The 13,813-nt window shown below is 42.4% G+C and overlaps 1 protein-coding gene across 1 annotated transcript; it reads right to left on the reverse strand.

The window, feature by feature from the left end:
- Positions 1–2,128: 2,128 nt before the first annotated feature.
- tmem64 (transmembrane protein 64) lies at positions 2,129–11,983 on the reverse strand. The gene is made up of 3 exons (XM_084695917.1): positions 10,434–11,983; positions 6,885–7,040; positions 2,129–5,200 (listed from the first exon to the last, which is right to left on the reverse strand). The coding sequence occupies exons 1-3, from the start codon at positions 11,127–11,129 to the stop codon at positions 5,015–5,017; spliced, it is 1,038 nt and encodes a 345-aa protein (XP_084552043.1). The 5' UTR covers positions 11,130–11,983; the 3' UTR covers positions 2,129–5,014.
- Positions 11,984–13,813: the final 1,830 nt, after the last annotated feature.

Consider the following 13,813-nt stretch of genomic DNA (forward strand, 5'->3'; position numbering starts at 1 on the left):
CACCCCCCCAAAAACACAAAAAGGACAATATTATTATAATATTATAAATTACACAAAGTGACCCCCCAGTAAGATGACATTTCGGGTCCTATCCCCAGCCAGCTTGTCAAGAAACCTCTTCCCATGTTGTCCTTGTGGTGTCCTCCTCAGTGCTCTGAGACATTTGGGAGGGCTGCTGAGTGCAAGACAGTTGGCTTTAACGCCCATCCCTCAGAGACAAGCTGACCTCCGTGGGAGGACATGGCTGTGACTGCCCCAGAGAAGGCACCATAACAAGCCCCTGTCCCCTTTCAGCCATGCACCTCTTCTCCAGAATGATCATTAACAGACGAAGTTTTGTTGCCACTTTGGTGCCAAGATTGAAGAAGGTCGTAAACATTTCTTAAAACCCAAGCAGTAGAAGGTTAGAGATTGACAATCTTAGTACAATAAGGTTTAGCTAAGCTTAGGTTTGGACATAGCATGTATTGGAATTTCCTTCTAAAAAGAAGTGGGAGATTTGTATGTGTATAATGTAAGTGTTGCACAAACAATTAAGTCACGAATAAAAGAAAAATGGCTTGAGGAAGGACAAGATAACCTTGCCAGAACCCTTAGAGAGTTGTGCAAGAACACAATCCAAATAATGTATTAAAAAGGTTTCAGATGTATGGTATACTTTTCTCCTTTGCATTGCCGTCCAGCCACTCCTGAGACGGAGGGGGGGGGATGGTTCGCAAGTTCTCTGGAAGATACAGATGGAGGCAGCAGCTGTCTTGGGCAGGAGGACAGTCACGTGACTGTATCCAGCAGACTTGAGTAACAGCCTTCTGTCAGGACCTATCAACCTTTTACAGCCACGATACTGAAAACGTTCACGCCGCCACAGATGTCTTTTGAAGAGTAACGCTACCTTACTTTCCCTCGTGTTTGTCTTTGCCAGCTGTTACAGAGAGATGCCCTCGACCCTGGCTCAAGAAAGCACAACATGTATTTTCGTGTATTGCTCAGTCATTGCCACCAGTGCAACATAACACTTTTTCTTAATGTCATCATGCAAGTCAGTGCCCTTATCGATGTGGGCCCTTTTATTCCAAATAGTGCAGTGTGGGTAATGTTGTTGGGCACAGTAGGGGCAGTAGTAGAGGACCAGCCTGCCAATTGGAAGTTTGCACCCAAACCATGTGAAGGAATGAGAAAGATATTACCTAGGATTAGCATCAAGGCTCACCTTTACCCTGACAGCTGTCCTTATGATTGGGAGGGGACTGGATATTTGCCTTGTTTGTCTGCAGTTCAAGTTCAAGGCAGATGGCTGCAGGACCAAGCAGCACTTGTGTGTATTTATTCATTTGTCTGGCATCAGGAGACACACAGCCATTCTCAGGCCCCCAATCGAAGCTATTCTGTCAGCCACAAAAATGTTCGGAAACATACCCCCTGGTCTGACACCATAACAAGCCACCAAGCCTACCCTTCCCCCAATGCTGAATTACCCTCTTAGATAGCTGTCACAGACAAGGCAAGGGCATGCCTAAGTGTTGCCTGTGTTGCTCTGCTGCTCCACCCCAGCACAACCACATCCATCAGCACCCCAGTCAGAAATCGCTCCGACAAGCAGCGCCAGAAGCCCGCGTTAGAAGGAGAGCTGCAGTGTGAGAACGACTAGAGGACTTTATGTCCTCGTGCGCACCGACGCTACGCGCCGGCGGTAATCCAGCACAGCGTCTCCCAAGGAAAGAGCCATACTGTAGGCCTATATTGAGTCGCGACAATATATTGACTCATCTCAAGTCCGTTATATGGACGTCATTAATTTGACATTTGTATGTAGGCTGCGGCAATTGAGGTGTGTTCCTGATAACCAGTGTGACATTGCTGACCTGAGTGAGCTGTTATGAGGCTTTATATCTGTTTAAGGGATCGCAGCTGGTCAAAATGTTCCCTACAGATAAACTATAAACAGACAACTGACAGCACTCCGCAAACAATGTTAGAAACAAGATGACTCTTGTTACTTTATATCACTTGACCTCTGTAAATCATTGACCAGATAATCAAAACAGGGCAAGGTTGCAATAGATAACATCGAACTTTGAAGCCAGTTGCAAAAACAAAATGTATTTTTGAAATAAACTAAAAACACATATTTAAGAAACAGTGACAGCTTTTTATTTCCTCCTTTCATAAATAACACTGGACAAGCATAGTACAGCGATAAATATCAATTAATACACTGTAAAATTCTCTGTATTACAAAATACAGTATATATGTGTAATGCACTTGATACAGGTGGGGGAAGTGTTTCATAGTACCAGTAGGCTCTTGATCGGACATTCAACTTGTCCTTTTTTTTTAAAGGAGTAGTTAACAGATCTCAAATTCAAGGGCTTTGCAGGGTGTCTATGAAAGACTTCCCATAGAAATCTGTAGTTGCATAACTATGTCTATGTTAGAGTCAACCTATGAAGGACCAAAGCTAATATAAAAAAAGATCTCTAAAGCAACACCATGATGGCAAATCATGGTCTAAAATCCTTTTTTTTTTGCATTAGACTTGGCAGAGTAGTTTGTTATTTCCCCTCAACAAAGTGAAAATGTCATGTTTTATTTGAATAGGCCTTAAAATGTTAAATAGCCTTATCACGTAAAAATATTCATAAACCAAACAGTCTGCTAAAGTAGATCGGTGACAAAAAGCAAGAGTTTGTTTGGGAGAATGGTTGCTTGACAGTTTGCTGATGGTTAGTGAACAATCTAATCTACTACCAAGTCATAGGCAGCATTTAAGTGTCCATACATGTCAGATAGGCAGCACAAGGTGACAGGCAGGTTGTTGTTGCACAAGCCTGGGAATGTTAGGACACATCCTTTACAAGAACAAGTGCCGGGGTGAAAATGAACTTGATTCTAATTGAAGTTGTAGTCATCTGGGAGCTGAAAAATGGGGAATTATCAGCTCATATATTATTTCTAATAATTAAAAAAATTGAGCAAATCACTCTTTGAATTGTATCCAATTGATCACTGACTTTGGTTCATAGAACAATACAAATAAAAAGATTGCTTGCTTTTACATTATTATACGTTATTGCTAAATTCTGACAGAAAGGGTTCCTTTTAACCACAGAAGAAATGTGAGGACATTCCATAAAAGACATTAAGCATACAAAGTAATTTAACCGGTTTTGAGGGAACAAACAGCAAGGGAATGTGTTTGACGTACATGTTGACTGTCTGTGCTGTCTTAAGAACAGAGTAGGGAAATAAGAGGATGGGGAAAAGATTGTGGCCATCAATAAGAATAAAACTCAGAATTTTGAGATAGAGAAAAAACAGGAGCCCTTTTCAATATTCCCTCAATCAAACCTTTCAGTTTGAGGAGCAGCAACACGATAGAATATAAAATATGTTTGATACACACCATGATCACATTCATTCATTTGTGTCCATATCCTGTTTGATTGTCAGACACCATTTTCAAGAAAGCCTCCACTTAAATGAACCAATCCTTACCCAGCATTACATTTCAATATAAAAAATATTGTTTGTCAACTGTGCAAATAAATCTATGGATAGTCTATAGTTGTGTCCGAAAGGTCTTTCAAATCAAACCTGACATGGAAATAATAGTCATATGTAGATAATTACATAGTAATAACTAAGTAGTAAGTCACGTGTACCCTTGACTCAAAAGGTGTTAATAAGCGTTATGGCACGTAGAAAATTAACAGTTTTGTCACATCACCAGTCCGTTGTGTGCATGGAGGAAACTTTTTTGTGTTTGGTTACAGCATTGAAATTGACAATCACGCCGTTCATCGTATAGTTGTATTGCACAGCAAAATGAATGAAAACAAACTATCAAACAGCAAACAAAAGTTTCAACTTTCAAAATAAGAATCTAAATAGCTTAAAACGAAACAGCTGAAATAAAATTTGCTTCCCTCCAATTAAAGAACATTTCTAAAGATCAGAAATGGCTGCCGTTTTCACTCCTGCAGGAATCCTACTGGCAAAGAGAAGAGACTGGTTAGGCTAACACTCGAGTCAATCATACTGCACTCAGTTTTCCTGGCAGAACATTCAAAAATGTCCCACTGAGAAACTTGCACTTTTATCCATCTGTTCCTAGATCAGCGCAGCATTATTGCTGAAACAATCCTGGACAGACAGGCCAAATTGTCTGATGTGATCTTAGCCAGCAGAATTCGTTTGGCTAGAACGCTTACAAAGACATTTCTCCTTTTCCTTTTTTTCCTGTCTATCCTAGTAATAAGACACTTTGAAACAGAAAAGAGAATTCAACTAAACCGCAAAATAGAAACCCCAATTTCATAATACATTTTTTTCCATTTTGCTAATCAGAAATTGACTTTAAATTACTTAAAAAATGTATAGAAAATAATAAGAAATGAAGAAAATCAAATCACTGGAATATGCACAGCACATAAGTAGGCATTTCTAAAAATGACATCTCCTTGGTACATTTGTAAAAAGATCTAGGTTACACATTCATATTATTATCAGGCAGCAGTTATGCCTATTGTTGTAATTACATACTCAACTGAGGCCTATTTAACTTATGACCATCTGCATAACGACCCTTGTAACAGAGCCGGATAAGTCCAGTTTCAAGGAAAGGGGGTAAAAACAACAACCAAAAAAAACAAATGTATGTCTTTTGACACCATTAAGTCATCGCTCATAGGATACCAGTTTGTTGATGAACCATGGTCCCGCACTTTAAAAGAGATTATCCACAGAACTCAGCCTGGATATTGGCTGTGATGGGGGGGGGGAGGTGCCATGGTGGGCAGATGGTGAAGAAAACACACCATCTACCTGGTTTGCAAACAACTTCTGCAGTCCTCTGCCGTAAACCGGCCAGATCCACACAACCCGCCCTCTTGGTAGGATCACACACCCTAATGGAACGTAGTACGACCTCGCTACCCGTTGATTACATGAGAGGGGGAGGGGTGTGTGTGTGTAACACTTTAGTTTCACCCCCCCCCAATGCCAGTTCAGTGTTCAGACCACGTTGACCCCGCCCCCTGCCGAGGCCCTCTTGCTGCAGTAGGTGAAGCCGCTGTGATTGGTGGAGCTGCCGTTCATGTGGGACGTCTTCAGCTCCATCTGGCAGGCGGCGATGGCGGCGTTGAGCTCCACCTGTGCGCGGTGGACCACGTAGAACATCAACCCGATGCTGATGATGATCTGGAGGAGAGAGATGAGTGAATCTGGTTACTTGTCCTCACAGTTAAAGCTTGGTTTGAATAGTATGGAATAGAAGCTAAGCTCGTGACGCCCATAGATGCAGGATTGATTTAATATTACCGTCAAACCTTTACATGTATTGGCTGCTATCAAGGTGTGAAGTTTAATTTGGCAAATATGACAAAAACTGCTTCTCAACAACATTTCCTACACCATATTTAACAAGCATAGATCACTAATTCGAAAGCAGGCAGTATTAAAACAAAATATATATATATATTTTTTTTTGTTTTTTTTGTTGCTACGGCTTCTTAAAGTATGGGGGCAGGAGAAAGTATTGGACTGTACTGTATATGGAGTACACTATTGGGCTGGGGGAATAGAAAAACAAGAAGAAAAAAGAACAGGTGGAGACACTGTTTAGGAAGGTTAGGGTTAGGGCCACTGACAGAAAGTCCATTGTTTTCTCTATGCGAATTATTTGAATAGGGCCTCACTCAAGTCCGTTTTGCATAGACATGACAACTGTCCGTCGAGTTGATTACGTAGTACAAACATATACATTGTTTGGGGAGTAACCTAGGTGAACGAACTACAGCACCGTTTTACCATGTTTACAGAGCTAGCCAGCTAACAGCCAGCTGGTTCAGTTATGTCACATTTGGATCACTGAAAATTGCACAGACTTGAACAGGTGTAACTATCTGTGGCTTTGCCAGATTCCTGGCCTTGCCAGCTCCTATGAAGACCGGACCGCAACCGTTGTGCCCTTGAACGAGTCATCTAGCTCAACCTTTCCAGTGCTCCAGGGAGAGGCTCTATACAGATGAAATCTGTGCTGTTAAAGCCTGTCATTTGTGTGTGTGTGTGTGTGTTCTATGTCTTCAAGTGGATGAGAGATGGGGGGAGATGTCAGAATTTGGTGAAGTATATTTGACAGCGTCATTCTTCAGATTGCCCTACATACAACTGAAGTTTTGGGTTCACTCAGTTTACGCGGGACAACAACAGTGCCGTTGGAACATTCTAGAAATCATATGGCGTGCATTAATTAATGGGCAGAGCAAGAAGGCTGTTTAATTTTGGATCCACCTCCATTTAAGGCAACAAAGAAACCCTCAAACACAAAGCCATTCTGGAGAGCTGAGCCCACAAAAACACAAAGCTGCCTGTTTGTGACAAACTAAGCATTTAGGCTACCATTCAATTGTAAACACACTAGAAACCTGAAGCCAATTAAATTGATATTGGGCCCTAAATAGACAGTACATTGGCAGATTATTTAAATGAATAGCTCAAGAGAATGTTGCCTGTCACTACCCAAGACACAAAGTGATGAAACACACAGACACTCGTCTAAAGCTAACGTTGAAGGATCAAATAACATGCAGTATTTTTTGCAATTTTAGCGTTTGGGGAAGAGAGCTGAAATTCCTTTCTCAAAGCTGAAAATACTGAAAGAGTACTTTTTCCTCATGTTGACAGATGTGCACAATGAGCTTAATGTACCCCAGCAACGGAAGAAAACCGGAAAAGACACACAAAAAAATCCCAACCGTAGCTTAACATTTTCTCTAGGTTTCTCACCTTTTCAAAACGAACAACAGAAAAGGTGGACGATTTTTCTCTCTTCACATCAAATCTACAGATAATGTCTTTTTTTTTAACAAAGAATCCCACTCACCTGCAAGCTGAAGACCAAGTATCCGCTGATGCTCTGCTCCGCGATGACGTCCTCCATGGTGCGCAGGGTGGTGCCCAAGTAGGAGTTGAGCAGCTGGGTGGGCAGCAGGCCCATGGATGAGACCACCAGGTAGTTTGGCAAGGACACGTCTGTGATCTGGTGCACAGAAAGCACATCATGCGTGAACACCCACATCTGTGGCGTTCGGCTGTCCACCTGAGAACCAGCATGCCTGGGAGAGTAACGCAGGATTTAAGGCTAGTTGTTTTGAGGTATGTCTGCTGTGTTGGGACAGATGAAGTGAAGAGAAACAGGGTAGGTAAAGTAGAGATAGGGGAGGACATGCAGGAATTGGCCTGGGCTGGATTTGAACCTGGGCCCCTGTGGTAAGCCTTAGCCTACATGGTACACACACTTGACTGATCCACCAGGGTGCCCCAAGGACGTGGGTTTTACTGTCAAATTTGAATATACAATTATATATCAATATGTGTAGTAGTTGTATGACAAACACCAACAATGATTACTTGATTCTATTCCGTTACTCACTAATCAGAGGTTTGAGTAACTGACAATTATGGAGCCAATTCACTCTCTTCTCTGGATGGACTTCGTTCCTTCTCTATACTTGACCAAATCCTAAATATAAACTTGGTATTGGGCCTCAAGCACCCTTGAACCTCCTGGAAATGTGTGTGTGTGTTGACATGACCTTGGCACTGAATATATTATCGCTGTAGCTAAGCCTAGCAGGTGAACGGCTAGGCGACAAGAGGACACATGCGTGTTGAAGTAACCAAACCTATACTACCTAAGGAACATTCATTTCAGATACGATAACCATGAAGAATTCACCAAGTACACACATTTTTTATGCATCGCTCTCTCCTCCACCTCTTTTTCCTTCCACCTCATCTCTCTTCCCTCCCCTCCCCACCCCCCTCCCTCCTCTCTCTCTTCTGGCTCTAAAAGCTCACATGCTCAGTAGAGTCTTTTTCAGAGAGGCATTCACAGCTGTCTCGGCTCTGACCGAGGCTGGAGCTGGGTGAAGGGAGGGGCTGGGTGAGGGGAGGGGCTGGGTGGTATAGTTCACCTATTTAGAAAATAACTCTGAATCCATGGGTTATACAAACCAGCAGATCAAAATAAGGCACCCAATCAATGTTTAATATACCATTAGAGTTAGCGCTTAGGCAAATGTATCTTGTGGGGTAGAACAATTGACTGAGGACAATCCCCACAATATTCCCAACAGAAGAGACACGTGTAGCCTAGGCCAGGGGAGGACCAGGATTGGGAAACCCTGGCCTAGGCCTAGTCGCTTTGCAGAAACTGAGGCGGGAAATTGTTGGGGAACAGGAAAGACGGTGTGTATAATAAGCACGGGTAGCCTGACTGAATGAGGGAGTTTGTCCCTCGGTGACATGGTAGGCCAAGCAAACCATACCTCCCCGTCAGTAGGACTATATTTCAGCTGATGAATTCCCCTTCCTTTATCGCCTCATTATCTTTGGAAGATGGATGAGGCTTGGTGGGAGGATGCAGACGTGTGATCGTGTAATGCGATACACAGCATGGGACCTGGATATGTGCTTCACTCTCATCCTGGGCCCAGTTTGGATTTTTTGCTAGCCATGCAGTCTATGGCGTTTTAGATTACCGTAGCAGTATTATCCGCTTCAGCAAAAAAGTGCACAGGGGGGCACATTGGAAATGTAGCCCCGTCTACAGAAAGCTCTCACCAAGGGTAGAGGCGCCACGGGGAGAATTCCATCGTAACCTCGCACCTGAGTGCATCCTAATACAATCCCCACCTATGATTGGGTTTCATCCAAACAGAAGACAGACACACGCCTCTAGGTAGGGAGCATTGTGATGGCTAACCGAGAAAGAATCTGGGAGTGGCCAAGGTTTCTGGCTCCCTTGGGCTTGGAGACAAAACTGAAGCGTTGCAGGGTTTCTCCTCACAAACGTGTTTCGGGAAGGCGGTAGCCTTGAGCGGCCTGGCCTCTGACACGTCTTCTCTAGACTAAAATAGCGTTAAACTGTGGGTAGGCTGGCTACAGCAACGCTGGTTGTAGTTAGGCAAGCTACTTGAGGAGCATTGCAGATATGGTTTTGGCTAGCGGCACTCTGACATATTTAAATCATTCAACAGACGTCTTGAGTTTTAAGTGACGGGAGGGGGACGGGGGGATGGGTACTGATCTGCCATCTTAGGTATGCCTTGCTAACAAGCTACTCACCTCACAAATCCCTATCCATCAGGACAAGTAACCTTAACCCGTCAAATGGATTGCCTGACAGGACTGAGCAGTCGTTGGTAGCGTATAGTACTCTTTCTTCCCGCCAGTGAAGCACCAACCCGCCCTTGAATTTGACCGGCATAAAGAGCAGGTTCAGCAAGAGTTGCTGGTGTGTGAAATTCTACCGTTGAACAGGGAGCTTTGTTATGTGCCTCATGTTCAGGGCTCAACGTAGGACCCATGGTTGAAGTAGTACATGTAGTACATTTAGTCATTAAGCAGACGCTCTTATCCAGAGCGACTTACAGTAAGTACAGGGACATTCTCCAAGTAGGGTGAAGTGCCTTGCCCAAGGACACAACGTCATTTGGCATGGCCGGGAATTGAACCAACAACCTTCTGATTAATAGCCCGACTCCCTAACCACTCAGCCATCTGACCTCCAGTAGGGCTAATCAAACTCAAAAGGGGAAAGTGCTAATCAGTCACCCAGGATCGAGAGGCTATGCCGAGTATAGTTTTAAGAGAGAAACTTGGCTGAAATTAAGCCATAAAAAAATACTGCTTTCTCTTCTTGTGCATGTGACGTATTCTGTTTTCTAACGTGGAACATTGGGTTTTTCTATCCATTAAAATATAAATAATGCTATTTCTTGTATCAATGTTATTGATGATCATTTATTTTCAAATGAATAATACAAACACAGATTATTAGGTGGTGAGCATAGTAAGAATGTTTGTGGAGGTTGAGTTCCTTAGGTGGAATAGGAACTATGTCCCGACCTTGGTGATGAGATATGACATCACTGGTTCAAAATGTCCACCATTATAAACCCACCTAGCTATTGCAAATATTTGTGTCGTGCCTCGCAGTCATTACGATGTCACATACTGTTCAACCTGTTCACCGTGCTTGTCAAGTGCCAGAGATGAACTGAGATAATGTTCTAACACTTCAGGTGAAGCTTGTGTACAGAACATAGCTGGAAGGCTTTGCAGCACATGTCACTGTCTAAGAGATATGGCTTATGGAGTTTCTATTATAGGCTACTTGTGAATGAAGGGAATTGTGCCAATCCAACTTTCCATATTTTTTTTCCATACATTGTCCAATTCAGAAGGTCGGGAAAGTGCAACTAATTTGAGGAATGTCAAAAAGGTATCCTACATGTTACACCATAGCCTATATGGCCCCTGGGGAGAAACGTTAAGACTATATGCTGGTTTCATATAGGGGATACAAGACCACGAATGCTTGATTATTTTCATTAATACTTTTAATGTTTGGCAAAAGCCTACTCACCGAAAAAACTGCATTTTGGAGGCCGAATGGTATCGGCGTGAGTCTTGCTAAGGCCACAACTTTGAGTCCACTTCCACCCTCCACAACTCGTATGACGGCGCTGAGTTGCTCACTGTTCCCGACCTTGTTAAGCACCCAGTCAGTTAATAGCCGCTTGCACACAAGGTGGGCCACGAAGGTCCCAATCAAAACTCCCACCATAACTAGTCCCATACCAAGTACGAAGCCATAGAGGTAGCCCGCTGCCACATTGAGAACAATATACCCCCATCCGCAAGGGAACGAAACGATAATCAAGCCAACTATGAACAGCAAGGCTCCGACAAAACTGTCCAAACTTTCGACCCATAGGAGAAGATCCTTGAGGTATTGGCGCACGAGAGCCACGGAAGAGAAGCACACAGCAGTCAAAATGCACGCGAGCAGGGCGCTCTTGAAACAGCAGGTAGTAATACAACACGGGTGTCTGAAGTCACCGGTAAATGAAATCCCTGTGTCGTTGATTTCTGTGTCCGCGTCAGGTTTTCCGACGGTGCCTCTCTCATCGAAGGCGTTGCATATCAATATGTCTATTTTGTCGCAATCATCTGTGGATGTCCTCTGCAACCAACGGTTTAGTTGAATCTGCCCTTTACCCGCAGCATGTTTCAGGATCTTAACAAAGTGCTGGAGGGTCGTGGACCCCGACGTCCACATGATGGCCCAGGATAATCGATCCAAGGCGACAGCGCCGCTCAGATTAATGTTGCGTGGGTATCCCTAGACGCGAAGGATGAGACTTCCGATTCAAACCCGCCCGTTTTCCAAAGACTTAAACTTACAATAAGAGCAATGGGCCAACTCGTCAAATATTTGTGAACAGGTAAGGCTATTGATAGCTATTTATTGACACCCATAGCCCCCAGAAAACAGAGGACGCCTGTTGCAGTCGACTACGTATCAGAAAAAAGCCCCGCTCTTCTCATGTTTCGTTAGCAATCCCAATAGTTTGTCCACATCTAGTTAATCTAAATGTATCTGAGTTACAATAATTGTAAAGCATGTCAATCAAACCACTTGTAACGGGGCTGTATTTTAGACACATGCCATCTCGCAATTATCAACACAGAAAATCAAAGCGTTGGACAGGATCAATTAATTTGGCAAACGGACACATCAATTATTCTACAAACTAAAAATACAGTTGAAATCCAGGAACCGATTTGAAGACAGCGATTGCACACGTCGGTTACTGTATCCGTGGAAGACTTGAACTTTTGATACTCCCCAGTCCTATTTTGCATAAATCATTGCCAGCAGTTCTTCCACTAAGATTGGCTAGCTAGCTAGCCAGTCTTCCGTTTGCTGCTGAAAGTAGTTCCATTTCAACGTTCGAGACACTGAAATTGACCTTCTAGTACACTTCCCCGGGCAAAGTGACAGCAAGAGTGACAAAGTCGTTGACAGAGCCTGCTTGTTTTGAAGCCGATTGTGTCTATATTCGCGCACCCGTAGTAGTAACTGCTGTTGACGCTAATGCTATTCATACCGACCACTGTTTGTCTCCCAGAATTCCAAGTACCCATGTGACCTTAACTGTTCCTGACCAATCACTAGGGCCGATGTGCATCGCGAGAAAGGCAAGTTATATTTCCTTAATATTTAAGTCTATGTATATTCCAGAGGTTTGCTTTTTGCATTTACGTCAAAACTTCTGTACTGTAATACATTTTGATTCAACAGCACACACAAGATTTCTTTACGTCATTGATGGAATGGAAATTACTATATAATTATGCATTCATTAATCCATTTGTTTAAAATGTTATTTCATTAGGCCTATGTTACATGATCTCCTATTCATGTTTGTATATATATGTTTTCTTTTTTGTAAGTTACATTCTGATATAATCAGCAATAATGCAATAAAGTAACTGTAGGTAGGGGTTGTGTTTTCATGTTTTATGAAACCGTGATCTTGGTGTTTCACAGTTATTGGAAAAATGCAACGTCACAGTACACAGGATGAACATGATCTTGTGAAGTAATAACGGATCAGGTTTTTGTTGAGTACACGTGACACCAAGAGGATGAAACAAAACTGGGTTCTAGGGACATTGATAAGGGTTTCAAAACGAGTCAGGAACCATGCTGATACAGCAGTACTATCTATGCACTCATAGTCCACCAGCATTATCTAACAAGAACTACATTTAAAGTGAAAATTAGAAAAACGGTTTTGTTGACCAATGTTTTTTTTTCTCCAATAACCACTCCCTCTTTCAGTGTTGACGGGTGTAGCTACTGTTTATCTTATAATCTTAAGTCAAATGTAGACAGTATGTTGTGTAATCAAGATTTTCTCAAGCTAAATAATAGTCTGATTAAACGCAATGTAAGTATATAAAATGACAGACTGTGAAACAATTAGCCTTTAGAACTGATATCTGGCCGTGTTACTATAACGGCCCACAAGAGGTAGCTGTTGGTCTAAAGTTGCCTGTCTCAGCCCAAGAACTAAGAAACAGTTTCAACTACATTTGAAAAGCAACAGCAAGCACTTGGTGATGATAGATATGACACCACTGGTTCAAAATGCACTGAGAGAATTGTCCCTTTATTCTTGTGATGGTAGTTGTTTATCTGAAGCAGATATATTCTTTATAACATATTCCAATATAACTATGCTGCTTAGTATAGGTGACCAAGGCATAAACCAATGCTGCTGTGTTCTGGAAGTCTGGAACACAATCAGTGGAGATTCAGTCAACAATAAGATAAGATATCCTTTATTTGTCCCGCAGTGGGGACATTTCTGTTTGCAGCAGCAGGGTACAGAACAGCGCTCAGAGTACAATTTAAATATAGAAAATACAAAACATATAATATAAAAAACGGTTTTCTAATTAAAAATCCACCTTAGAGCAAAAAAACTCCCAAATTCCATCTAGCTGGGTCTGGGTTCTTTCACAATTCTTTTCTGAAGTGTAAGTGTAGCTTTATTCCTCAAAACACAACTGGCCTTGACAGCCTTGACAAGAACATGGGCTCCCATGCAACCAACACCAGACATGCAGATTATCATACTGGTGAATGTTGAAGATCACGCAAGAACTGTGCCTGTGGGGTATAGAGCAAAAATATTAGGCCTGTTAGGCTATTACACTGACAGATGTTTCTCATCAGAATCTGAAGCAGACACAGGCACATGTAGAACATAAACACTATCACAGAAAACATTGTCAGATGTGTGATTTTGTTTGACAGTGAGAAGGCTTTCTTCTCGTTTTGAGCTGTGATATTTCTTCATATTTCTTCAAAAAAACACATCTAACCTTTTAAATAAAAGGATTTCACCACACAAAATTACAAAAATTCCGTAAGAAGTTACAGATTTTATT

Source organism: Hypomesus nipponensis, chromosome 4 (assembly GCF_054491055.1).
Source record: "Hypomesus nipponensis isolate SF chromosome 4, ASM5449105v1, whole genome shotgun sequence".
NCBI lineage: Eukaryota > Metazoa > Chordata > Actinopteri > Osmeriformes > Osmeridae > Hypomesus > Hypomesus nipponensis.

Coding starts and splice junctions, on each gene's coding strand:
- tmem64 (XM_084695917.1), bottom strand. CDS start 11,129: ATGTGGACGTCGGGGTCCACGACCCTCCAGCACTTTGTTAAGATCCTG. Junction 7,041..10,433: donor TCCAAAATGCAGTTTTTTCG/GTGAGTAGGCTT, acceptor TCTGTGCACCAG/ATCACAGACGTGTCCTTGCC. Junction 5,201..6,884: donor ACTTGGTCTTCAGCTTGCAG/GTGAGTGGGATT, acceptor TCTCTCCTCCAG/ATCATCATCAGCATCGGGTT.